The sequence below is a fragment of the Marmota marmota genome, unplaced genomic scaffold (assembly GCF_001458135.2).
Source record: "Marmota marmota marmota unplaced genomic scaffold, marMar, whole genome shotgun sequence".
NCBI lineage: Eukaryota > Metazoa > Chordata > Mammalia > Rodentia > Sciuridae > Marmota > Marmota marmota.
Genome location: NW_025999895.1, coordinates 1,873,095 through 1,900,335, shown reverse-complemented (window position 1 = coordinate 1,900,335; position 27,241 = coordinate 1,873,095). Strand labels below are relative to the sequence as shown.

General features: G+C 48.8%; 1 protein-coding gene across 2 annotated transcripts in view; it reads left to right on the top strand.

Moving 5' to 3' along the window:
* Rptor (regulatory associated protein of MTOR complex 1) overlaps window positions 1-27,241 on the top strand; it is a 341,575-nt gene that overhangs the window by 80,814 nt on the left and 233,520 nt on the right. For both annotated transcript variants that reach the window (XM_048797491.1, XM_015504082.2), the window contains exon 3: window positions 3,040-3,122. In XM_048797491.1, the coding sequence (XP_048653448.1) occupies window positions 3,040-3,122 (83 nt within the window). The remainder of the gene's footprint in view (window positions 1-3,039; window positions 3,123-27,241) is intronic.

Here is a 27,241-nt window from a genome sequence, read left to right as displayed (position 1 = left end):
TGCTTGGTCTCCAGACCTGTTGTAAGGGACTCAGCTCTTCTTAATGCCCGCCCCCATTTTCTGGAGTCCTTGTTATTTTCTTTTATGGTTTACTTTCTAAGAAATGTGACATACAGACTCTGCATGTTTGCATGTCTGAAAAGACCTCTGTTTTACTCCCTCAGAATTGAATGGAATTGCTTTCTTGGAGAATTTTGAAGGCATTGCCCTGTTTTGACTGGCTTCCAGTTTTATTAGGCAGTCCAGAGCTCTCCTAACTCTTGACCCTTAGTTTGTGATCTGATTTTCTCCTGGGCTCTTTCTTTGTGGCTAGTTTTATCAGTGTAGTTGGGGCCTGTCCAGATGTGGATGCCTTTGGGTTTATCCTGTCTATGGCTCACTGAGCTTCTATGGGCAAATGTGGGCAGTTTTAAGCTATTGAAGCTTTCAGCCTGTGACTGTGAGGACATGACAACAGGGTGCCAGTCCTTTTGCTGCTGCCCACAGATTCCTGCAGGCTCCCCTCTTGGGAGCCATTTACTTTGCACAAAGAGGAATCTCTCATTCTGTGGGGTTTTACAGCAGGTGGCCAAGAAGGGGGAAAGGCTAGCTGAAGGAAAGGTGGGGAAGGTGCTGCTTGGGAGGGGAGTTGGGCAGAGCTGTGGTATATGCCCCCAGGCTCAGCATGGAACCTGTGGGACGCCACATAGAGTGCAGAGCGTGACTTTGCTGTATGTGTGGTAGCTACTTTGGAAGAATAGGGGCAGGGGATGTCGGGGTACGTATGCAAGAGGGAAGAGTCCTGTCCACTGCTAAGATCAGAGAGTGTAGAAGGGTTAGGAGGATGGAGGCCCTGTCAGAGGCCCTGGTTGCTGGAGTGAAGTGGTTGCTTCTGAGGGTGCGAGAGGGGACAGCTGCTTGGTGCTTCGAGGTCTTGTTACACTCTGACTGTCCAAGCCTGCGGTGTTCACCTGAAGGAGACATTTCTGAATGCAGTGTGCGTAACTGAGTCGGAGCCCATGGGGGCTCTGCTGTGGGAGAGATTGAACACACGAGGGTGGGCAGTGATGAATTTGGTTTCTGAGGGAGCCCAGATCACCTATGGAAGGAGTCTCCAGGAGAGGAGCGTTCTCCTTGTCTAGCAGTCTGATATGTTCCCTTGCAAGATTGCTTTCAAATTTGCAACCAGAATCTCTGTTGAAAACAAACTTGCAGTCATTCACAAAGTGGGTCTCCAAGATGAGACCTACTGTATAATGACATCAGGATGTTCTTGTCCCCTATGACAGATTGCAGTGGCTAGAAAGGCCCTGAGGGTAAAGACCACTGGAGCCAGCAGGGTCAACAACTCTTTGCTGTCATTTTGTTTGCTGCTAGTCATTTGCAAGTAAAAAAAAAAAAAAAAATTCAGTTTTTAATGAAGATTGCCCTTGATAAAGCAGAAAAACATATTAGTTTTGTTAAAGTTCATCTGTCAAATGTGTGCTTTCCATAACTTACTGTGCTGAATTGGGCGTCTGTGGAAGCGCAGCTGTGGGTGTTGGAGCTGCTGCAGGGGCAGCTGTGAGTGCCCTTCCTGGCCTGCGGTGTTCAACTGAAGGAGACATTTCTGAATGCAATGAGCCTGTCACATTAAGTAGACCAACTGATAGTATTTATTTTTAGTGATAAATTTTAAAGTTTTAAAACAAAAAAAAAATTGGAATTTGGGGCTGGGGTTATGGCTCAGTGGTAGAGTGCTTGCCTACACGTGCGAGACCCTGGGTTCGATCCTCAGCACCACATAAAAAAAATAAATAAACAAGTGAAATAAAAAAAAATTTTGGAATTTGAAAACTGGTGTTTGCCACTGTGAGTTGGTGGCTTCTCAGCCCTGGAGGACTTCTGGTGAGATGTGAGGAGTCAGTGAAGGCGGTGTTTGAAAACATCAGAGAAGGGAGCCAGTAAGGTGTGCTGCACAGTGAGCCCATGTTTTTCGGGTGGACAGTGCCCGGTGATGCAGAGTCCTCTGTGGAAGAGGTGGCCACTAGGTACCCACTGCCATGGCTTTAGACTTTGCCTCACACATGACCTCACAGAGGCTACCGCCCCTGGAGTTTGGTGTAGTGTCAGCCTGCCTAGCTAAGCTAGGATCCCCCCTGTTCTAGTGGTGACTCCTGTGAGGTGGGGCCGTGGGAAGATGCGGGCAAATGCAGAACCTGCCAGGAGAGCCAGCTGCCACCTGGTAAACTCAGCCCTAAAGAACCTTGTGAAATGTGCTGTGCCACTTCTTACTAAATGGTTTTTGAGAAACCATGGTTATTTTTCATCAGAAATATTCATGTTAAAATATAGTGGGTTTGTACTGTGTTTGAAAAACGAATAAAGAAATAGGAAAAATTTTCTCATCTTAGTTTCTAGTACAGTAAACACTGAAAGAAGCAGCCACATAAACAAAGGCTCTTTGGGGTCTTCAGTCACAGACAAGTTTGAGAGCCATAGGCTTGGAGTTCCTAGTGCCAGAAGCCACTCGGGAAGTAAGCAGCGAGCCACAGATGTATTGTGTGTGCAAGGCTGGGTTTTGTGGGAGAACTGAAGAGTACAGATGGAAATTATTAGAATGTGCCACCCCTTTACCCGTTTTTTTTTTTTTCCCTTTCTTCTGTCCCTGCACACCAGAGAGCTGTGGTCTGAACACGAGTTTGTGCTGTCCCTGGAGGACTCCTTTGTGTAGGTCTCTGTCCTGATAGAGGTGCAACCCAGACCTTTTATGACAGATCCTGGACAGGAGCAGGAGAGTAGGACAAGGGAGTACCAGAAAGCAGCGGGTGCAGGGACATAGGCCAGCAGGGCTGGAGGGGAGCAAGCACTGTGCCGGTGATTTTAATAACGGTGTTTTTGTGAGCATGGTAGCAAGCCTGTTTGGGCACACTTGCAGTTCCATGAATGCTGGCTGATAGACCTGAGGCTGCAGTGGTGACTTTGAAGTGAACTGTGGAAAGAGGATGCTCTGGGGAGGGAAGTTTTGGCAGCAGAGGAAATGCCTGTTAAAGAACTTTCTCCTTTTCATTGCTCCCGCAGATCCTTTGTCAATGGGTCCTCAGAAAGCTCTGGAAACCATCGGTGCAAATTTACAGAAGCAGTATGAGAACTGGCAGCCGAGGGTAAGTCTGCTGTATTTGTTCTTCCTTTTCTTTCTTACAAGGAAACTTCAATTGCTTGGTCTCAAGCCATCTTTGAATCCAAGCAAGACTCTCCAGGGACGGCACCTCCTTGCAGGCCTGCCTGGCACTGTTGCCTGCTGGTGTGCTTTGGTGTGGTTTCTGACGGCGGCGCACATGTCGCTGAATCATGCTTGGCGTAGACTATTTTGTGTAATCCCACTCCCCTAAATATTTAGAAGAGAAAATATCCTTTATATTACTCTTAAATCAAGGTTTTTATTTTGCACAGGAAATGTAGTTTCCGTAACCAGGTAGCGCTATCCTTCCAGTCTTCAGTTTTTAGATAGGTGGAAAAAGCACCCAATGTTAAAGGCTGACACCTATCATACGCTTAGTCTTTGATTCAGAAGGCAGGCTCTTTAGGAAGCTAGCTACCAATTAGTGTGTTTTAGTTGCTTATATCTTACAGTTTTTTTTTTTTTTAAAGAAAAGCAGCACAGAATGTAACTGTGTTTAATTGCCTTTAAGATCGTGGTTATTTGTAAACTACCCAAAGACCTATTTCTTTGTCCTTTCTCATTACCTGGTTTGAGGACTTCATAAACTTCTTAGGAAATCAGAAACTTGGGATGCTTGTGGCAGGGCGTGATTCTGGAATCACCTGCCAGGAGTGTTGGGAAGAAGGGGGCCTGGCTGTGCACCCCAACTGGGTTTCAAACCCACCCCCCTAGGTTGGGGGCTGTGAGCCTCCTGGAAACAATAGACTTATAGAGCCTGCTTAACACTTGCCTGCTGTGTCTTTGATTGGTGGATGTTTATTCCACAAATCTGGAGTTTAGGGGTTTCTTATCTACCATTCACATTCTTCAAATAACAGGGCCTGCTGTCATTCCTGCTCTAGCTCTGGTGGCCAGGTGACTCATTATTAGCAAACAGTCCTATGCTTTTGTGCTTTGCATTTCCTGTGGTCAAGTCAATAATAATGGACTTTTAGTTTTTAGAAGGCAGATTCTCAGTGCTCATTTTGATATGTGCCTAAAGCGTTTGCTTTCTTCTCTCTCAAATCCGTTGCCTCTTGATGGTTTCTAGAGAAATTCTATAGCCCTTTTCTTGAGAATATAGCCCATTTTAGGGGTTGGATGAGGACAGGAGGGATTTAAATGGTGTGCATTCCTTTAAAGATAGTTGAGATGCTTAGTATTTCAGTGAGAAAAGCTTCTTGGAGCATCTCAGCAAGATGAGACTGCACTTGAGGGAGAGTGGGTCAGAGTACCAAAGTTGGAAGCTGCTAGCATTGTATGAATGTAAAGAAAGCCCTTTCTGACTCAGCTGCTTCTGGCAGCTCCTGGTTTTTACTTTCTGTGATTGTGTTTTGCTGGGTATATTTGTTTATCTAAGATAGAGTGTAATTTTGGATCTATGTAACCAGATACATTCAGGTCTTCCCATTGTTCTTTGTTGTTTTTATTACTTTCTTCCTTTTAAAGGCTTACTTCACAAGAAAAGGTAGTTTTTCGTAACATACATGTTTGATATTTCAGGATGTCAATGTTTATTTAATTTGGTATGATCCACAGTGTTTTGGACTACTAAGATTTGATTACTGCTAGCCTTATCATTAGTTTAGCTTGGCAGGTGTCAGATGGTCCAGCTGGCAAATGGAATCTTCTGGAGGAGGACCTATTGTTATTTTTAATTCTGAGTTTCTGTCTAAGAGCAACTTTCTTCCCTGGCATTTGGAGGAGGCCATGTGGTGTAAGACAAGGCACACTGTATATAGAAGGGATGCTGGACAGAGATAGCAGGTGGAATCATATGTCAGATGGGATAGCGGCATAGCCACTCTGGGACAGTGGACACAGATCTAGAGGGTGAGGTCCTCAGGTGGGAAATTGGTTCAAGTGAGCAGCTCTGTTGGAGCTGCAATCTGGTTTTTTGAAAAGGCGAGAGTTTGAAGGGTCAGTAAGATGGAGGCTATTTCAAGATTTTAGAATGTTTAGAAAGAGGTTTCAGTTGCCAGCGCAGGTGGGATTCCTCCAAGAGTTGGTTCAAACAGTGGAATCTAAATGAAGTATTGGCTGCAGCCTAGCAAAAAGCTGTGCGTACCAACCAAGTAGGGTTTTCCCTGCATCCATTCCTGCATTCAGCAAGCCAAAGCACAACCGTGCATACTTACTATTTAGCATTTGTTTGTAAGTATGCTAAAAATGTTTAAAAATTTCCCACTACAAACCGTTTTAACACCTGTCTATTTCAGAAACAAGCCTAAGGTTGAAGTCCCCTTTGTCAGGTGTGAAACATGGGGCTGTGCCACGAGCACCTGGTGAGGACAGTGCCTGCCCTGCTGCACGAGGCACACTCCTCCATTCATAGGATTTCATGTGGGTTGCAGAAGACAGCAAGGCCGGCCTGGCATCCATCAGTGCTGCTCCTGTTGCCTGACAGGGTTGCACCAGACAAGAGGCGATTACCAGGCTCCTGCATGGGGCACAAGGTGTTTGATCCCAGTGTAAATCAGGGTCCTTTGAAACATTGCAAAGCTAAACACGCACTGCTTTATTGTACTCTGCAGGGCTTTTGAGTTTCTGCAGTAATAAAGAGAGGTTGATGTGCCATCTGCAACAAAACAATGGGACGTTATTAAATTTCCTAAACCTTTGATGTAAAGACCCATTGATCTGGTTTTCTCTTTCTCTGTGCTTTATTGCAAGACTCACAAAGGTCGGGCAATTTGCAATAAGGTCATTTTCATTAATGTTTGCTGAAATTGGTGCCCGCCTCCACACTGCTGTGTGTGGGAGCAGAAAGGGGGCCTGTTGACCTCAACACAGCTCCTTTCCAGGAGGTGCAGGAGACATACTGGGCAGCCTCCTAGCGCCCCTGGGCATTGCCCTGCAGATGGATGATTTCCTTACTTGTTCTAGGATGCTCAGACTTCTTTCCTCTTACATTTTTAGCTATGAATATTCAAAATCAGATATTTTTGATAAGGATGATTTGGGTTCAGGAGGAAATTTAGAGGAACCATAGCGATTATATTTATTTTGGAAGGCTGCCAGACTCTATCTGGCCCTGATTTCCTTGCCTGGCTGATTGAGCCCTTTTCTAAATAACTTATCAGTTTACCACTGGTAAAATATTTCTTCTGTTAAATTTAAGACTTTGCCTTATTACCTTTAGGTACATAAATTTGTGTTCTGCAGAAGATTGAAGGAAAAATGCCAACTGTTGTTTCAGCTGAAAATTCTGCAGTAAAACCTCCCTCATTTCATCATGAGCCTCAAGCAAAAGTTTTATTGGGAGCTGGGAGTAGGAGCTCATAAAGCTGGGCGTATACAGTGAAGAACTTATCCTTTTAAGAGTTTGTCCAACAAACTCTTGGGGGTTGTGGCCAACAGGAAGAAGCCCCCTCACTAGGTCTTCTTTCTTCAAAAGCAGGAGCAGAAGGCCTCACGCTTCTGCTCGGGTGAGTTTCATTTTTCTGATGGCTTAAAAACAAGTTCATGCTGAGCAGGGTGATGGTGGCGCAAACCTATAACCCCAGCGACTCTGGAGGCTGAGGCAGAAGGATCTCATGTTTCAGGCTAGCCTCAGCAACTTAGCGAGACTCTGTCTCAAAGTAAAGAATTAAAAGGGCTGGGGATGTGGCTCAGTGGTTAAGTGCCTTATTACAAAAAAAGAACAAAAACAACAACAAAACAACTAAAAAAACTTTACATTCACATGGGATAGTTATCATTTACCAAGGAAGTGACACTTCCACTGTGGGCATGTATCTGAGTATCTGAGGTGGCCACCAGCAAGTCCCTGTGTCCATCAAAGAAGCAAGACACTTTGGTCGTGAAGCCCTTTGCTTTGGAGCCCTGCTCTTCTTGACCAGCCATGAGTGGTGAAGGCAGCCCTTCCTCTGCAGTAGCTGCAGGGTCTGCAGGCACTGACTGTCCACTTGAGTGCCTCTTGAGATGCCCAGCAATTCTTAGGGGTCATATACCTGAGATGACACTGAACAGGTGGATTACACTGAACAGGTTTCAGATTTTAGCTTCTCTTCAGTTTATCGTTCTTCCTGGATCTGTGAGATGATTTGTGGTCAAGGAATGAAAGTTTTATTTTCCTACTAGATAAATATGGGTTTTTCAGATCCTTATGCCAAGCAGAGAAAAATCTCTCCAACAAAGCACTAGAGTAGAAACTACCGTTGGGTCCAGTGTATGAGCAGCCCTCCTCCCTCAGTGTGGAGTTGTTCACATACTTCTTGAGCCTCATGGAATGAACTGAGGCTCCCTGGAAGGCTGGGCACCCACACTCTCATTTCCATTTTGGGCATTTCCAGGCTTGTCCTTTGGGTTTTGGGTAGGAGTTGTTGGCAGAACCTGGTGTTTGTATGGAATTCTGTATTACCATGGGGTGGTAGTTAAGGACAGCTGGAGTCTAGGCTTTCCCACTCTCCCCCTGCAGTGAAGTGATTGCTGGACCTGCCCAGGCTAGAGGAGGGATCAGTGGCTGCTAAATGAGGAACAGAGAGCCAGGGTTAGGAAGGCGTGCTCTCAGCCCAGTCCTGACTGGGCCCTGGAGACTGCTGGTTGGGGTCTCTTAGATTCCTGCTTTCCCTGGGCTGATCATCTTTCCCGAGATCCACAGGTCCTGGGTACCTGCTCTGGAGGCAGGAGTAGGGGCGGAGCAGTAGCTATCAGTATCACTAGCTCTCCTACTTGGCTCCATCCCCCTATCCCAGTGTTCTGGATTAAATTTTATACAGGGTGCAGTAAAGACCCGTAATTGAGTTCTCTCTTTTCTTAGGATTTTCAGAGTCAGGTATGGATAATGTAGGAAGAAGCTAAGGACGGGTTCTGTAGGACTTGGGCGGCATTCCAGTGTGCACTGTCACTCTACAGTACCTTCTGCTTGGGACAGGCGCATTAACATTAGTCCAAACTGACAGTACAGCTCAGCTGGCGAGTGCGCTCCTGTGTGGGTGTCATCCCCTGATGTGCTGCCAAGATGGTGTCACAGCATTGTCTACCTGGTCTGGCTGACAGCCCTGGCCAGCTCTCCCTCCTTTTGCCTGCCAGCCTGGTTTTCCTTCTCTGAGGTTCGAGGTTGGGCTTCATGCACCTGTTTGCTTTTTGTGACAAACTGCAAATGAGGAATCCTAGCCAAAGGCAGAGCTGTGGGTAGATGGCTCATGGTTGACACAGTTCAGGAGCGGCGCGCAGCACTTGGCATCCTGTTCTCCTGAAGTTTGCATGACCGTGTAGACTTGACTTGTGGCTGTCTTGGGGTTAACCATTATGTTTTGACTGCTCTCTTTAGCTCTTCCTGCCCAGATGTGACGAACCGTACTGGTGACAACCATTCGTTTGTAATTTTGCTCTGGCCTTAATCATGCTCCATCTTTCATTCATCTTCTGCCCTCTCTTCCACCCTTCTCGCCTGGCAGCTTTTCCACGCATTGTGTTCAGGGAGGATTCTGAGTTATGCTCTTGAGCCGGGAGCCTTCTTAGTCAGCTCTGCCCACGCGCTTCCTGTCTTGCCGGGTCCCCAGAGGCTGTGGTAGGAGCAGCCTCCTGGAAGAAGAGCTTACATTCTGAAAACCAGTTTATACCAGACTCTGCAGGAACCCCTCCTGCTGCCTTCTAGGAGAGTGTGCAGGTGTGTCTCAGTCACCATTCAGCAGCTTAGTGACACCACCTGTAAATTCTTTAAAACAACCATACACATTTTAAAACAGAAGAAAAGAAGGACTCCTTTTGTACTGTCCGGAGAGTGCCTGGCCTGTAGGGCAACGTGAACGCTCTGTGATGTCAGTCCCTTAAGCTGTTCTGGGAAGGCGCACCTCTTTGCCACTCTTTGTTGGACTCTTGTGCTCTAGGGCAGCTGGCAGGGCTCATGACTGTCCACTTAGAATTTCGTGCTGTTTTTAGTGGTGCATCAACAGAACTGTTCTCAGCTGGTTCAGTCGGTGGCCTCCTTCTTCCAGGCCCACAGCCGTGCTGAGCTGTGAGCATTTGCACCCTGCCCTTTCTTGGCATGTGCCTTTGCCTGACAGGGAGCTCCCCAGGATGGGGGTCTTTTCTGCTGCTGTGCTGGCATGAGAGGTGGGTAATGGAGTAGCAGCTATGGCCAGACATGGACATGTTCACTTTGGGCTTTGCTACTTCCTAGAAATGTCACTTTGGCACAGTACTACTGGACGTTTTAAGATTTGCAAATGTAAATTGAAGGTTAGTGGGGAGAGCAAGTGACTAGTGTGTTTGCACCAGGAGGGGCCCAGGTGGCAGTGGCAGACCCTTGCTTCCCAGTGTTCCTTTTCTCACTGTCAAGATGAGAGGTGCCCACTGCCACTCCAGAACATTCTGCCCAAGAGAACTGCTTTCTTGCCTTTACCACCTTTTGTGTCCCACGTCATCCTTCTCCCTGGGCATCTGCTTCCTACCCCTCCTCTGCTAATCAAACTCCTTTATGCACACTGTTGCTGGCTTGAAATAGGGCTTAGTTCTGTCCTTAGCAAGGCCTTCTCTTCCTGTTCCTTTTATCAAGGGAGTGGTCTGTGTGCAGGACCCCGTACTGTCAGCCTGAGCACTGAACTGCAGCTGGGCCTCTGTAGTGAACCTGGGGGCTGTGGTCTGGAGTGATGGGTAAATGGCCCTGAAGGACAGGAGGTGCCAGGGCCAGGTCTGGAGGTGCTGACAGGAGGCAGAAGTGAGAAACGTTTTGGGAGGCTGATTTGTGCCCCATATGCTTATTGTGTGCTACCAAGAGGAGTCATAAGATCACACTGCAGCCAAATGAGGAAGTGCTGAAGCAGGGGTAACTGGTAGTGGACTGGAGGGTCAACCCCTTAGAAGCTTCATGATGTTTGCCTTCTGCAGGGACCCAGGTGTCAAATGTTTACCTCTGGGTGTTCACCAAGGCTTCTGCATACCTCCCTCGGAAGCATCAGGATGTACTTGTTGGGCTGGGGCTGGGGCTCAGCGGTAGAACACTTGCCTAGCATGAGTGAGGCACTAGGTTCCATCCTCAGCACCACATAAAAGTAAATAAAATAAAGGCATTGTGTACATCTACAACTTTTTTTTAAAAATAGATCTTTTATTTTACTTATTTATATGTGGTGCTGAGGATCGAACCCAGGGCCCCACACATGCCAGGCAAGCGCTGTACCACTGAGCTACAACCCCAGCCCCCAAACATCTACAACTTTAAAAAAAAAAAAAAAAAAAAAAAAAAAAGGATGTACATGTTGGTGACACATGGTGTAGGATTCTTAAAAATAATTGTATAATGCAGTGGCTTTTAGTTTTAGCACAACCATCAGTACTACCTACTTCCAGAACCTCTAGATCGCTGCTGAAAAGAAACCGCATTCCATCTTTATGTGGGAGTTTTCGTTATAAATTTTGTTTTATAGACAAAATCTTTACCTACCGAAATAATCCAAGGAGAAACTTTGATAACTAAAGAGAAATAATGCAAGATTTAAGGAGATTAAAGAGCCATAAAGGAATGTTTTATAGAACTTTGCAAATAAGTTGGAAAATCTGTATGAGATATATAACTTCTAGGAAAATATAAATGACCATAATTAACCCCAGAAAAGGAAGTAACTCAAAATTAAGAGTAACTCAGTAAACAGAAGTTGAGAATGTTCTCAAGGGGTTCTTCTACTCCTCTTTCCAAAACTTTTCAAATTTTCTGAGTCTTAACTTCGGTGATGGCAAGAAGTCCAACAAGCAAGGTACAAAAGAAAAAAAATTGTTCAGCTTTCTTCATGTATGTATATAAAACTGATAGACGTCAACTCTTTCTGCTTATCAAATTAGTGTGTGTGTGTCTGTGTGTCTGTGTGTGTGTGTGTCTGTGTCTGTCGTGTCTGGATGGGCGGGTAGTTGGATGGATGAAGGGTAGGTAGATGGATGGCTAGGTGGATAGAGTAGGTGGTACGTAGCTCGGTAAACCTGTGGATGGGTGGAAGGATTGGTGGACGATAGGATGATAGGCAAGTAGGTAGAGTGGTAGCTGCCACAGTCTGGCTGGGCACAAAATCACGAGCCACTCAAGCAGGAACAAACTTTATTTTTGAAATTGCCGCCATTGCCCCGTATGCTCCCGGGAAGATTGCCGACTGACCCACGCGGCATTCTCCCGGACCCCAACAGGAAGTCCCTCCTCCGGAATTCCCTCCTACCGCACTTCCCCAACCAATGGGAACTCTCCAGGAGTCCCATAGTAGGCCCGAGGTGGACAGCAGGAGTCCAATAACCACATGAATGCAGATCTTAACATAATCCTATCATCTTAATGGCTTGCTGGTGGCACCTTTCAACCAAAAATGCCATGCATCATATTACTTGGCTGTGGCTCTTAGCAGGTAGCTTGGTAGCCTGCCTTTCTGCTCACTCAGGTCCCCTGCAGTGACTGTGGGAGGGGAGAGCGGAGCCAGTGCTGTCCTTGGTCTTTCTCAGTTTCTGCTCATCTCTTGATGTCTTGTGTTGATGGGTCAAAATTTGTTTTGAATCTTCTATTCTGACTTCAGAATCTGACCCCCGAATAAACTATGATTATTCTGGGGTGAGTGCCATATATCTTACATTTAAAAATCCTGATTATGTTTTACTTGAATAATAGGCAAGTGACTTAAAACATCTGTCCCTCCCATGTCATCTTAGAGAAGGAAGGGGACGACAAGGCAGAGGCCTCAGGTTGGGACTTCTGTGTGTACTATTCCACTGCTTTTACCCTCTTTCTTGCCTCTGTGCCAGGATGCGGCATGGTAGGCTGGGCGGCTTCAGTGTGGGGCCTGCCTGTCTTCTTTGCATTTCTTGCCTTCCTTCCTGACCCTTCTCCAGGACATGGAGGCTGTGGTTAGAAGTCCATGCTGAGTTATTCCATGGTTGGCATTGCCCTGTGAGGCCTGTGCTAGCTCAAGAGGCCCAGTGGATGGAGCAGGAGGGCCCCATGTGGCAGCCTGTTCCCTTTTACTTTGTTTACCAATATCAAGATGAAAACAGCAGAGCTTGTCATGGGCATTTTAACTCAGTTTCGCTCAGAGTTTGTGTCATTTTTGAAGATTAGAAATCCTTTTCTTTTCCTAGCTCTATGTTGCTTATTTAACTTTGAGTGTGCTTCTATTTGGTCAGCTGGTATGAATTCTTTGCATTTTAAACGGAGGTAGATAGAGAAAGAGGTTGACTAGGGACCCTTCTGTGATTTGAACATGCCTTCTGTGGATCCTCGTCGCGAAGGGTTTGAGCTGGTGGACTCTGAGTAGGACTTGGAGGCTTTACAAGGACAGGAGGATGTTTTGTAAAATAGACTTTGTAAGTAGGGTGAAAGTAGGAAGTCCGCCCCTATACTGGTGCTTGAACCCAGGGATGCCCTACCACTGAGCTGCACCTCCAGCCTTTTTTATTTTGAGAAAGGATCTAAGTTGCCCAGGCTGGCCTGGAACTTGCAATTCTCCTACTTCAGCTTCCCACCTAGCTGGGATCCACAGGTGTGCGTCTCTGCCCCTGGCTGCTGATGCCTTTGCTGTAGTCATCATGGCTCATGCCATGTAAACTCAGTGCCATGACAGCTGGCCATGAGGCCCACCTGTGGAGGGACTCTTGAGTCCTGATTGTGCAGTGCCAGTGACAGCATCCGAACCTGCAGATGGGAGTCTATAATGTGGAAGAGCCCCAAAGACCCCTAGAACACAAAGCCACACTACCCACAGTCGGGCGCACAGAGTGCCCTGAATGACATGCAAACCCAAGCTCCAAGGGGGGAAGCTGGCCCAGCAGAGTGGGCTCCTGAACACCAGGGAGAGAAGCCTCTCAGCTTTCCCCTTGCGTGGGTCAAGAGTGAGAACACTAGATGGCCTCCCAGCTCACCGTCACTCTATCGAGTGTCCGCCTCAGCTTCCAGTTGAACATCTCCCCCACAATGATACATAAAACACCGACGCAGCAGACAGTCCCTGACGCCTTACATTCTCTGAGAAAACAGACTGTCTAGTGGAAATCACAGCCGCACCTTTAGAGGAGTAGAGACGGGACAGCTTGGAGCTCTGTGATGAGCTGATGATACCTTAGACTCTCCTACAGCTCTTCCCGGAACCCTCTTTGCCTCCCAGCCACCCGCGCCCTCATTTTCCATTTCCTTTTTATATGCCCCCAAACACCACCGCAAATCATCCTTCCTATAAGGATCGCCATGTTTCTGTTCTTCACCTACTGAAAGCAAGTAAAAACAGGGCCGCATCTGAGCTCTGGCCCGGCCATTTCTCCCTCCTGCACCCCCCGGCCTCTCATGGGTGTGTTTTCCTTCCCTGCCTTGCATCCCACTCTCTGCCTCTCCTCGCCCTGTGTCCCCTGCTCATCCTCTTTAGCCAGTGCTCACTGCTCACCCACCCACTCAGGCTTCTCCTTTGTGCTGCCTTATGTGCGTCAACCCTGGGCCCACACTCAGGAGTGGAGATGGCGGATGGTCAGGCTGGGCTGTGGCCCACTTGGTGTGCTAGCATTTGGGGGCTATTTGAAGAGACTTGTTCTCATGTTCTGTATGGGTCCTGGGTGAGTGGGGAGGGGAGGGTGGTTCTGGATCATAGCACCAGGGGTGATGGTGGGGCACACAGGATTCCCTCTAGGTGTCAGTCAGAGAAGGAGGGGCAGCAGGCTGAGGAGCCTCTCAGGCCCTCAGAGGAGGCAAGGGGCCACACAGACCAGAGTGCACTCCTGGCCAGCCCTACCTCACTGTGGCCACTTCCCTGGTGGAACTCTGACTGGGAGAGTACCGAATTGTACTGGGCTTTTGCCACCATGGCTGGGGCCTGCTTCTTCCTGAGTTTGCTCCTGAGGATTTTTTCACGTGTTCCTGGCTCAACACCATAGAGGCTGTGTTCCTGTGGGAGAGGGGTCTGTCTCTTTCCCTGCCATTTGCCATGGGTTTCAGAAGGTGCATGGATATGCCTGTTGGTTGTCAGGTTGTTCATAGGGCTCCTGGTTCCCCAGCACAGGCCCTGTGTTCATGGCCCTGATGTGATGGCTGTGGTCAGTGATGCTGAGCATCCAGTGGTGTGTGGCTCTGCCTTGTGCATCAGAGATGCACAGTGCTGTACACCAGGTCCTCAGGCCCATAGTCAGGACAACAGGGCTGGACTTGCACCAAGTCTGTTCTACTTTCTGTTTATGTACTCCATGTCTCTTCACATGTCTTACTTTTGGTATGGGTCCTGGCTGAGTGGGGTTCTAGTAGCTGTCTGCACGCTTTTCCCAGCCGTGTTCAGGTGTCACGTACTGCAGTGGACTGCGCAGACCTTAAGCATTTGGTTTGAGTTTGGCAGTTGTGCAATTCTGTTTAATACACTGAAAACAAGATAAAGAACATTCTGGCCTCCAGAAGGCGCCCTCCTGCCCTTCCTAGGCAGTGCCTCCTGGCCAAGGCTTCCCACCTTCTGGAAGCCCTTCGTCTCTGGACAGGTCTGACCTGTCCTTGGGCTTTGGGCAGATGAGCATTTGCTGGCTGCTTTCTACTTGGCTCTTTGCGGCCACATAGTGTCTCTGAACGCCCTTCATGCTGTCACCTATGTGGGTGGTTTGCTTCTCTTTACTGCCAAGTGGCTTTGTTGTCCAATGAACCAGAATGTGTCTCCATTTTCCTGCAGACACACATTTTGGCTGTTGTGAATCAGGCTGCTGTGCGTGTTGGGTAAGACACCATGTGGGCATATGTCTGCGTCCTCTTGAGTAACTGGGCTTGGGGCTGCAGGTCAGCGTGTGTCTCCAGGAACCCTGTGCAGGCAGCTCCAAGTTGGGAAGACAATGCCAAGAGGCACCCTGTTCTCTGCCAAGCAGGCATTGCCCAGGAGCAGTTTCTCCCCCTCCACTGGAGGCGTGGAAACATGAACGTCAGCGATGTTGGGTTGACTTTAGATGAATGCTTAGGTGAGCTGGCAACTTACTCTCACCTCACGGTACAGTTCTTGCAAGGGCCTCAGCGCACAGTGGGAGCATATACATGGGTGTCTGGCTCAGGAGGTGACCAAATAGTTGCTTTACCCAGACTGCCTTCAGAAACAGAAGTGACTTATGTCTTCAAAGCTCCGGGGCCCACCCTGTTCATAGCCTCCTGTCTTCTGGAGGCCTTGGGGGACTGGGCTGCAGCCTCCCTGCTTTTCTGTAGGGTGCCTGGGACCTGCCGCCTGCTTGTACACAGTGCGCTTTGCATAGTCCTATGTGGAGGTTCGTCTGGGCTGCCTTGGTCTCCCCAGCTTCCACAGCTCTGCGGGGGACCCCCAATGACAGCAGAGTGGAGTATGCTCCGTGCAGCGTGGCCGATGGCCAAGAAGCAGAACACCTGCATGGCTGTTGATGCAGACTGTGGGTCTCCCTCCCACCATGCCTAGTCTTGGTGGCCTCTAAAAAGGACAGGGGTAGGGGGCCTTTCTGTCCTTCCTGGTAGCAACACCAGTCCACAGTCAGGGCCTAGCACAAGTATGCCAGTGGTGTCTGCTTGTGTTCCCAGTTTGAGTAACAGAAGCAAACCCCAAAGAATCATTTTCTGCTTCAGTGCTGGGGGGCTGGGGGGGGACAGCCACTATCTTCTCCCTATCCCTCCTCTCCTGCCTCCTCCCCTCCTACCTGGTCTCCAAGAAGCCCTGAGCACTCAGAATCTTCCTCAGAGGGCTTGGAGAGGGCTAGGAATGAGGAGACCTAGGGGTCTCCATAGGAGCTCCACTCTGGAGGTGGCTCAGTTGGAAGACGGACATTTATAACCACAGGGGTTAACTGCAGAACGCCTAAGGTGACTTGTAGAGCCCTTGGTTCTGCAGGAGGAGCTGGAATTTTTCTTACAAGGTGAACAATATGCTTTTGTAAATTTTGAGTCTAAACAGATAGTTGACGGTGCCTTTCAAAAGAAAAAAAATCCCTATGTGTTCCTGAGCTGGGGACCCACATTTCCCCTCCCTGCTTTCTCTTTCCTCTGCATTGTATTTGAAAGGAGGTCAGGAAGCAGGGAACTGTTGCCTTTCTGCAGTGCCAATCAAGGGTGTCCCTGTTGCCTACAGGCGGGTTCCCCAGGCTCCCTGTCATCCTTATACGCATCCCTGCGTGTCTCTGCTTCTGCTCTTCAGAGCCAGAGAGGGTTCCTGAGGAGCACAGGGGAGGTTCCCAGCCTGTGACCCTGCCTCATTGTGGGGTGCCTCCTAAGCACTCTTCTTGTTTTAAAACTGATATAAACTATTAACAGCTCTAGAAGAACCCTTATGGGAAGTATGCGCTGACCTTTAGACCACCCGCCTGCCTGTCTCCCTGCCTTCTTTCCCCTGAGGGGGACCTGCAGGCTGAGGAGGGAGGACACATTCTTATCTTCAGTGACTCTCCTGAGAATAGCCATTTCTTCTTTTTAGTGTGAAATATTAAAAACAAAAACAAAAACAAAAAAACTTGTCAATTGGTGTTACCTAAAAAGGTTACCTTTCTCCAAATTTGTGAAAATAAATTATATATATTATTCTGTCTCTCCTGCTAGAGTTTGAGAAGACTGTTTCTCCTTTCTGCCAAGCCTGCTGAAGACATAAGGAAATAGAGATTAGCAGAGGTGCTGGGATTAATCACTGGTGTCTTGTTGAGAGCATGGGGAGTGTGAGTTCAGGTGCAGCCACCCTGAGTCCTAAGTGCTGTCACAACCCTGGTCAGCATTCAAGAGGGGCAGGAGATGACAGTCTTCACCACCCAGTTCAATCCAACAAAATTTTAAGAATTCTTTGCCAAAATTATGATACTTTGCTAATTGCTGTGAATATGAAATTAGAGACTCTTCCTACTAGCAAAGAATCCCAAGCCTTATCAGGAAATAGGCTTTTGTTCCTATGCTCACCATCCCATAAATGCCTATCAGGTTATCCTTTGCTTCCACCTCTGGGAGCAAAACCAGATGTGATCCTTGCCACAGCGGAGCAGAGCCTGATGGGATCCTTAGTGGCAGAGCCAACAGGATGAGCTGAGAGCAGTGCCCCATCAAAGAGCCCAGGCTATAATCTTGGACAGTGAGAGGCCCCAAAGGGTCATGGCCATGTTCACACCATGTCCCTAGAGAAGGCTGTGTAACTGTGCCAGTCACACTTGGCATCTGTACACTCACTGAAGTGCACGGTGACAGATGCTATCTGCCCAGTGCCTTTTCTATGGCCGGGGCATGATTAATAGGGCATGATTTTCCCAGAGCCAGCTCCATGTGCCAGGACATAGAAGAGTCTCTGCTGGGTTACTCCATAGGTGTGAGTGGATCTTCCTGGCACAGCCTGTTGCTTTCTAGGTGTGCAGGGAAGGGAGGATATAGCAAGTCAGAAGAGCTGTTGGTCTTCAGTGGTACAGATAGAAGACACAGAGATGAGCCCACATAATTGCAGCCTCTGATCCTGACCAAGGTGCAAAAACATTCACTGGAGAGAGGACAGCCTGTGTGTGTGTGTGTGTATGTGTGTGTGTGTGTGTGTGTTTGTTTGTGGTGCTGGGGATCAAACCCAGGGCCTTGTGCATGCGAGGCAAGCACTCTACCAGTTGAGCTGTATCCCCAACCCAAGACAGCCTTTTAACAAATGTGCAGTCACCTGCTCCTTCACAAAGGTGCCAAACACATTCACTGAAGAAAAGACAGCCTTTTAACAAATGGTGCTGGGAAAGCCAGGTATCCATAGTGGAAGAATGAGACCAGATCCTTGCCTCTCACCCTGCACAAAAGTCAACTCAAAATGGAGCAAAGACCTAGGAATTAGACCAGAAACCATGCAACTCCTGGAGGAAAATATAGGGTCAGCACTCCAGCATGTAGGCCCAGGACTCTCTCAAGAGCACTCCTAAAGCTCAGGAAATAATGCCGAGAGCTAATAAATGGGATGGCATCCAGTTACAAAGCTTCTGCACAGCAAAGGAAACAATTAGAAATGTGAAGCAGAAATCTATGGAATAGGATAAAATCTTTGCTTGCTACTCTTCTGACAGAAGATTGACAACCAGAATATATATATATATATACAACTCAAAAACTTAACACCAGAAAAACAAACAACCCAATTAATAAATGGGCAAATGAACTAAAACGACACTTCTCAAAAGAAGAAATACAAGCGGCCAACAATTATATAGAACAGTGTTCACCATTCTTAGCAATCAGGAAATGCAAATCTAAACTACCCTGTATGGAGGTTTCTCAGAAGACTAAGCATGGAACCTCTGGGTACATACGACCCAGCTGTACTACTCCTTTGTATTTATCCTAAAGAATGAAAGTCCGCATACTACATACAGTGATACTCACATACCCATGTTTATAGCAGCACAATTCACAACAGCCAAGCTGTGGAGCTAGCCTAGGTGTCCACCAATGGATGAATGGATAAAGAAAATGTGGTTTCTGTCCACAATGGAGTTTTATTAGGTTACAAAGAAGAATGAAATTAGGTCATTTGCAGGAAATCGGCTGGAACTCATGAAAATTGAAGGGAGATCAGTAGAGGAAAGGACAGGGACCAGGGGGAGGAAGGAGAGGAGGGAAAGGGAGAGTGTTGGGGGAATGATGTAGCTAAATTGTGTTGCTGTATTGTGTGCGCATGCACAAACAAGTAACCGTGAATCCCACCGTTATGCACAACTATAATGCACCAGTAAAAAGTGGGAAAAAAGTAAGAAGAGCTACTGGTAGGGGAAGCAGCTCTGGGATGTGCCACCAAGTCCTTGCTGTCTTGGCTGTTGGGGCACTCCAGTGAGGGGCAGCAAGGACCAGGCCCCCAGGGCTCGCTCTGTATCCATAGCCTGTGTGGATAAGGAGCAGATGCTTAAGTAGGCGTTAAATGAGGACTGGGTTTCCTTCCCTACAGGTTCATGTAATTTTCAAGGTTTATTTCTCTTGTCCATTGGGACTAAGATGGACAGACTCACTTATCTTCTTACTTAAAAGCTATTCTGTGGTCGTTTCTGCCTAACTTGTTCTTCTCAAGCCCTTCTGTGTCTTCAGTGTGTCCTTGAGCCCACGACCTTTGTGTGGCTCTGCCTCTTGGGCTGAGATAACAGGTTGTTGACGAATGACAGGGAATTGTAATATTCTTTCAGGTTTCCTGGGACAGATGCAGAGGCCCCTTCATTTGCTTTACACTAATTGCTGTTGCAGCGCAAGATCGCAGAGGCAATTCGGAAGATCAAGGTGAAATGAGCAGTGTAATTGTGAGCATGAAAATGGGGCTTTTTGTTACTGGGTTCCTGGTGGTAAACAGGCTGACCTCCCAGGTTGCTGGGGAGTCCTCAAGGACTCCCCACAGAAGAGCACGAGGAGAGCCTGCAGGTGGGAGCATGGTGCCACGGACACGGGAAGTCATGAAGAACGGGGCTCTGCTTTGAGGGGCAGTTTGCCCTGGTTAGTCCTCCCATGCAGATATCAGATCTTGTGGCAGCTCAGCTCCTTCCATTCCCATTGGTGCAGGATGTTTGAAGGCTGGGGAGGAAGGGTGGCCCTGCTAAACACACTGGCCTCTGTCCCTGTTGCATGCTGCTAATTGCACCTGATAATTTCCGAGGTTCTTCCTAACTCCATTCTCTTGTGCAGCTGAGCAGCCTTATATAGCACTGAGTTCAGTTTCCATCATATACATAAGCTGCAAGGACCAGGTTCTACCCATCTGTGTTCACAGCAGACCTCGGTGTTGCGCCAAGGCCTTTGATAGGAGGTGGCCCTAGCTCTTCAGGCCTTCCCCTTGGCATGCGCTCATTCTTTAGCCAGCTCTGCCCTGGCCATCCTCCTGGGCTGTGCTCTGGCTGCTGGAGGAAGGACTTGTCCGGCTCAGTAGGTGTGACCTGAGTTGGAAGGGCTGGCCCTTCCCATGCCTGCATACTCACAGGATCACTCACAGCTTCCTAATTTTCTCTGCACATTCTTTAAAGGTTTGCAAGCAACTCGCAGTGCCTCCTTTTGTTTGAAAGAGGAAATGAAGACTTCTGTCAAAAGAAGATGCTTCACATTTTCTGCTGTCTGGCTGGGTGCTGGGCCTGGCTGTGTATCTTCCTAGAATATTGTTTTGGTGTTATGGAGGCAGAGCTCCATCTGAGCGGTTGTAGACAGGGCGATCCTCAGACAGGCTTCTCCACATTTGAGCCGAGCTTTGGAAGTGCTTTTTTTCTTGATCTCAGAGAAGAATGACTATCTTAAAGTTTTCACTCCCTGTCCCGTAGTTTATGGATGACAAATTGAATATTGATAGGGGAGTGAGGCTCCCAGCCTGGTAGTGCTGTAGGTTAGCTCAGCACCTGTCTAGCTGCCTCAGTGGCTGTTGCAGCCAGGCCTCTGCTGCTGTGCTGTGTGTGCCTGCAGTGGGCACGGTCCAGGGGCTGCCTGCTGTCCTGGCTCAGTTGTTCTGATATCCAGTTCTGCCCCCGGGCATCCAAGGGACCTGAGTTGTAGAACGCTTGCTGCCACAGGCCTTTCCACACAGTAGCCCCGTGGTGCCTGCCAGTCCCTGAGCCACGTCCCTGTTGGGTACAGTAGGTCATTCCTGAAGTGGCCTGAGGTCTGTTTCTGCCCTGTACTGCTGACCCCAAGCCCTTCCATGGAAGGTCAGTACTGTGGCTCACACCAGCTGACCAGGCTTCAGACTGGCATGGCCCTCCCTCACCTCTGTTCAATAGCTGCTCAGAGTCTATCCTTCTTCCTCCAGCTCACAGGGGTGTGATCTCTGAGTACCTTTCTAGGCCTGCCTCTTTATCCAGGTTGTACGATTGTTGACAGTGCCTCATGTCACTTTGCTTAGGTGTTTTAGATGCATTGTGTCTGAGTGGAATTCAACCCTTCACTAGATGGCTTTAGGTCTGGAAGGGCTCTAAAGAATGACTTATAATCATGGTCCTCATCTGTCAGATGAGGTGGCCTGTTTAGTGATGCCCCCTGGAGACAGGAGCCCAGGTTTCACGGGAAGGCTGTTTTCCTGAAAACGCCTTCTTTTGCAACCACCATGCATAGAGCACCAGCTTGAGACTGTCCCTGCCCCTCCTGCTGCTGCCCGGCCTCACCAGGCCTCTCGTCTCCACCTGTCCTTGGTCTGCCTGGTGCAGGCCCTCCAGACTCACTTTCCTGCTGTTCTTTGCCTTTAGGCTTTCGTCTTCCAAACTTTGAAGGGCACTCCTTCAGGAGCATGGCTGTGGCAGTCTCTGGCTCTTGTCCTACACGTTCTCTTTTCCTGAGGCGTCTCTCTGGTGTGCTGTGCAGTTCTTGTGTGTGTTGGGTTTCGTGTTTCCCTGCTCTGCAGTGAGCAGTGGGGTGGTGAAAGTTGTCACCTGTGTGATTGTGGATGTGTCCTCAGCCCTTGCTCAGACCTTAGGTGCCTCTGTGTCCAGATGTGGCACACCCGGCCTTCCAAACTGCTGTGTGTGTGGTGCATGGACACGCACAAGTAGCACACTACACTTGTGGGTTTGTTGGGGCTGCGGTCACTGGCCTCACCCCTTTTCCCATTCGTGTACCTGATTCTCTTAGGAACCATCCCCGCCACGGGGTCTGCTCTGTCAGGGGCCAGACCTACCTACAGAGGAGCACTTGCTGTTTCTTCTCTCTCCACCTAGAAAGGGCTGTGACCTTGGACTTATCCGCCTTGACTCGGCCCTGTTGCCCCCATGTTGAGCCAGAGGGCCTCTGGCCATGGGGCTAAAAGACCACTTCTGCTGTCCCCCAGGATCCATGTTCTACCTGCCTTCTCTGGGCCCATCTTCTCTGACCTCTCCTGCAGCCCTTCCTTTACTTAGTGCCTGTGCCTCTGCTGCTGCACAGGAGGCCCTGACTGTGGAGCCCCTGCCATGTCCTGGCACCCCCGCAGAGCAGGGGACTCCTGCAGTTTCTAGGTAGTGAGATTTGTGCATCTCTGTGTAGGGCGTTCCTGCAACACTCTCTGGTTATTGGTTTCTTTTCTCCCTCCCTGGACCCCCGATGTGTGCATGTGCCTTTCAGCCATGCCGTCAAGGAGACTGCAGCTCCAAGTGGCTTAAGCCTTTGAAAAGAATAGGTATTGAAGAGGCTGCTTATGTAAGGGGATGGTTTCAGAAGTCCCCATGGAGGACTCTGTGAGGTTTTGAGGGGCCGTGAACTCCACTCTAGCAGCCGACACACTTCCAGGACCCCTGTGTGCAGTTTTAGTGTTGTTTACTTTTTTGGGTGCTGGGATTGAATTTGTGGGCACTGGACCACTGAGCCACATTCCCAGCCCTATTTTGTATTTTATTTAGAGACAGGGTCTCACTGAGTTGCTTAGTGCCTTGCCATTGCTGAGGCTGGCTTTGAACTCACGATCCTCCTTTCTCAGCCTCCTGGGCCGCTGGGATTACAGGTATGGGTCACCACACCTGGCAGTCTTGGTTTCTTGTCTTCTTTGGCCCTTAGTTATTCTGTTTGCCTGTGAAATTACCTACTCACGGTTGACAGCACAGGAACAGAAGAGTAACATGCAAGATGTGATGTGCTTCAGAGACCCTGGCTGTCAGGGAGGCCATCATTATCTAATTCCTAACTGTAGGGTTAAGTTCAAAGGAGCTGCTGGAGTGTTAAATATACTTGGCTGAATTCCAATAATTGCTTTCATTTCTATATTGACTCCATAGCGTCTTTTAAAATATAATCATTAGTAGATTTATCTTTTTTTTTTTTTAAGGGCTGATACTATCAAATAGGTTTTTGAGCAGTTCCTTAGTAATGAAGGAGTCTGTTCAGATTCAGATACTGTGGAAGAACTTGTTTTCTTTTTCTTCCTGATGGTCATGCTAAGATCTCTTTAATGCTCTGCTGAGAATTACAGGGGAAAAAACAACAGCAGTGTAAATAAAATTGGAGTGTGTTCACTCACTGAAGGATTATCCAGAAGCAGTCATTCGGGGGAGCGTGCTAGATCTTCAGAGTAGCAGAAGCTGGCCAGCGTGGCTGTGGGACTCCAGCCATTGCAAGTACATCTCACCTTGCAGGAAGGGAGACGTATGGAAGACTCTATTCTTTCCCTTAAGAAAGTGTGGCACTTTCATGTGGATTCAGAAAGAGCTGTCAAAAAGTAGAATTGAGGGTTAGGTACAGTTCCTCACTTACATCTCCCCCACCATCTTTTTGGTGCTGGGGATTGAACTCAGAGCCTCATGTAGGCTAAGCATGTGCTCTACCATGTAGCTACACTACCACCTCCATCACTGGAATTCAGAAACTCCAGAAACATAAAAGTTTTTTCATAATTTGGTGCCAAAGCTCATAAATTGGCAGTATAAGCAGACCCCAGTGACATGAGGCTATTTATAGAATTAAAAAAAAAAAAAAAAGATGGGAGCTTCTCATTTGGGCAAGGGTGGGTAGATACAGAAGAGAACCTGCATGCTGGCCTAGGCACCAGCCTGTCTGAAGTTGGGTGCTTCGTTCTCTATAGTCCCGCCACTTAACTGGAAGAGAAGGGATCTGCTTAGGAATTTTCTTTGTCCCTTCTGCATTGGTTCTGAGTATGAAGAGTCTGGGCCACGACCCAGTACAGACTAAGCGTATGAGAGAGGGTCTCCCTGTGGCAGGACTGGGGGGCCATGGAGGTTAGCAGGGGACAGCTGCACTTTGGAGGAGGGCCAGCAACTCTGGACAGAGTGCCACACTGGAGGCCACAGGGCCAAATGCTGCCTCTGTGGCTGCAGCTCATCTTTGCCACTTTGCCATTCATGCCCTGTGGGTTTCCCCCTGCAGGTGTTTGGTATTGTAAATTTGGAAAAAGTAGCTGAAGCCTTGACTTGATCTGCTTATTAGCATTTCTGGGAAGGGTTCTCAGTGCCAGTGAGGCCACGCCCCCTGGGGGGCACAGAGCAGTGGATGGCTTTTCTGGAATAAAAGAATGTCCTTTCTCCTGGGCACTACCCGTTGTGGTGGCAGCGTGGTGGGCGTAGGCCAGCCCATTGCTCAGCCATGGGACCCTCCTGCACCTTGGTTTCTCCATCTGTGTGACGAGGGTAAGGACAGCGCTCATCTCTAGGTTGCTGCCCAGGTTGAGGTGTGGGGAAAGCTCTCTCTCTCTGTTAGCTAGCTGTGAGGCTCTCTAGCCGTCCCCTGTGTGAAGCTGCTAGTCATTTTTAATTTAAACTTATTTAACTTTAACATAAAAATAAAAACTAAATATGCTTATGAGGCACCATGTGATAGTTTGATTATGTAATTTTTGTTTGTTTGTTTTGGTAATGGGGTCTTGCTGTGCTGTCCAGGCTACCCTCAAAACTCCTGGGCTCCAGACACCCTCCTGCCTCCGCCCCCCGAGTAGCAGGGACAGTAGGTGTACCACTGTGCCTGGCTTTCATTACTTTCTTTCTAATACACAAAAATTTTGAGTTCAGACTCCCTTGGCCATGGTGTCTGGTGAGGCTGGACCTGGGACCAGACACAGCCTGCTGTTGCTCCCTCTGCACAGTGTGCAGGCCGGGCGCAGTGTCTGGCTTTGCCTGGTGAGGCCTGCAGAACAGAAAGATGCAGCAGAGGAGGAGGCCCAGGTGGAGAAGACCCGAGTCCTCTGTGTCAGGTGGTGGTGCAGCCCTGGGGTTGTGTCTTCTGCACCTTCTCCCTGCCATCTGTGAAGGAGCAGCCTCTGCTCCTGTGCTGTCGCTAGTTTAATTTTCAAGTTGAAACTGGGCTTTTTGTCTGTCTTTGCCAGTCCTTCCCTGGTGCTTTTGTCACCACATGTGCTCACTGTCTGGGACTTAGCATGGGTAGTGACTCTGTACTCCAGCTCACCTAAGAGTCAAGGTGATTCTGGATGTCTGTGGCCTAGCCAGCCTTGTTTTAGTGTGGGGCAAGGGGCTTGTGTCAGTGAAAACTTGTAACTTTCTCTATCCACTTTGTTGATGCAGAAAGTTCTGGTAGATGGGCACTGGCTGAATACAGGTGACTGCTGAATGGAATTTAACTAAAATTTCCCAGGGATGTGAGTTACAGAATAGGTAGTCAGTTAGGAAGGCGTCAGCAGACAGATATGGTCCCTGCTCCATGAGAAAGTGTAGCAAGCCTTGGGCGCCCCTGGGTGACATGTCAGGGCCTCCCATGGACTCTGAACGGAGCCTCCTGAGGGCAGGTGACAGGGCAGCAGTTGCCAGGGCTCTGTTTCTGGCCTGGTCACTTGTGGCGCGGGCTGAGCTGAGAGCATTTGGAAGGTCAGCCAGATGGTCAGAGGAACTTTGCATAAGCGTGAACTCAGGGAAAGAGAGACATCTAGTTAAAGGTCATAGAACATGAAGTGGCACGTGTGGCAAGGGAATTTTCTCAGGCCTTGGACACTTGTGTGACCCTGAACTGAGAGCCTGTCACACAGAGCTGCGTATCTTGGTAGCCATGGACTCCTCTGCAAGTCTCATCGAGACTGGGGCTGGCTGGCTCTGCACTGTGGAGGCCAGAGTAAGAAGGGGAGGTACTGGCTTGGTGTGGTGGTCTTCAGCCCGGGCCTCCCACAGTCATGGCTAGCTCAGCAAGGAGGACATTTATTCTCACAGGGTTTCAAGACAGGTATATAGCCAGGGCACCTGTGTGGCCAGGCACTGCATCAGGTTGCCTGGATTGGTGGGATGACAAGTGCTTCCTGGTCTCTGCTGTGCCAGTGGTGTTGAGTGCCCTGGGTGGCTGTTGCTTTAGGTTCACCTTTGCATTGTGCTCCTGGAGGTACTTAGGAATTCTGTGCTTTTTCTCTGTGTGTTTGAAGTGTGGTAACCAAAGTGTACCCCTAAAATTGTAATTCCTACGTGTGGCTCTTACTCTCCTCTTTGAGGACGTGACAGGTTTTGTTTCAGAGGGCTCCTGGTTTGCTTAAAGCATCTTAATGGCTTTTCCTTGGCTCCAGGACAAAACCTCAGCTCTTCAAGTGGGCAGAAAAATTGCTTTTGATGTGGTCCCTGGTCCCAGCTCTCCTGCCAGCCCCGTGAGACAGCCTCCCTTTCTCTGCCCCAGTCCTCTCTTGGTGCCTCGGGTTTCATCTTCAGTGCCATTCCCTTTGAAGCTGTTCTTGGATCCTTAATCCCAACCACCTAAAGAAAACCCCAGAGGCCCTCTCCTGTCCTCTCCACAGAATGGTACCCTCACTCCATCAGGTGCAGTGCACGTGTGACACCGTGGCTTTCTGTTGATGTCAGCATTGCAGCTAGCTTCTAGGTGTCAAGAAAAGAGGACTGGTGGTTTCAGGTCCTGAAGAAGTAGTGATGTCTTATGCTCCTATCTGCAGATCTTCCCTCCAAGCAACAGAGGAACCAGAGAGAAGCACACTTCATGGAAACCAAGCCCTCAGCCTGAAGGGCTTACTGCAGCTGAACTGGGAAAGAAGCAAGAAGGGAAATACTCCAGCCCAGCATAGAGTCCCTAGTACTGTCCCCACATCTGCCCTGCCCAGGCCAAGGGGACTTTTGAGAGGCAGGATGGGGGAGCTGGTGGTGGCCCTGGGACCACTACTGGGAAGCTGTGGAGTGCCTTAGATTTTGTTGGAGCAGGTGTCCAGGTGGAGCAGAGTGTGAGTTAGGCGGCCCGCCTGAGGTTGCATAAGACAGGAGGCTGTGAGACAGTGAAGGCAGACGCAGGTGGGGAGGTGCACCTTCCTCTGACCACCTGCTTTCTTGCAGATAAGCTTCTGCCAAAGTGTGGTCACACCCACCTGTGTGTGCGCTTTCTGCGCAGCTCACACAAACCACAGCACTGCAGAAGCACAGCAGAGATCACCTCCCTGGAAACATGCAATGCCGCTGAGTCATACTCCAAAACACTCCTGCAGAGCACAGAAGTGACTCGTACAAATGGAGGCATCTGTGCTGTCTGGGAGCATGACCTGTGTTCAGAAGGTTTCCATTCTCCTAGATCACTGTTGGGTTTCATGCAGACCCATGATGATGCCAATGCTTTCTAAAAAATAGGGCCACACAAGTCGATTCTGGAGTTTTTAGAGAAAACAAATTCACAGAACAGTGAGGAAGCGCTGAACCATGAGGACCTGGCGACAAGCCTGCCAGGACGGGTGCAGCCGCTAGGGGTGCTGGTGTGGAGCCAGCCCTGCCTGCTGTGAGGAGACAGTGTGCAGTGTGCAGTGGAGTTTGTCACATCCCTCGAGCACACGCCCAGCACAC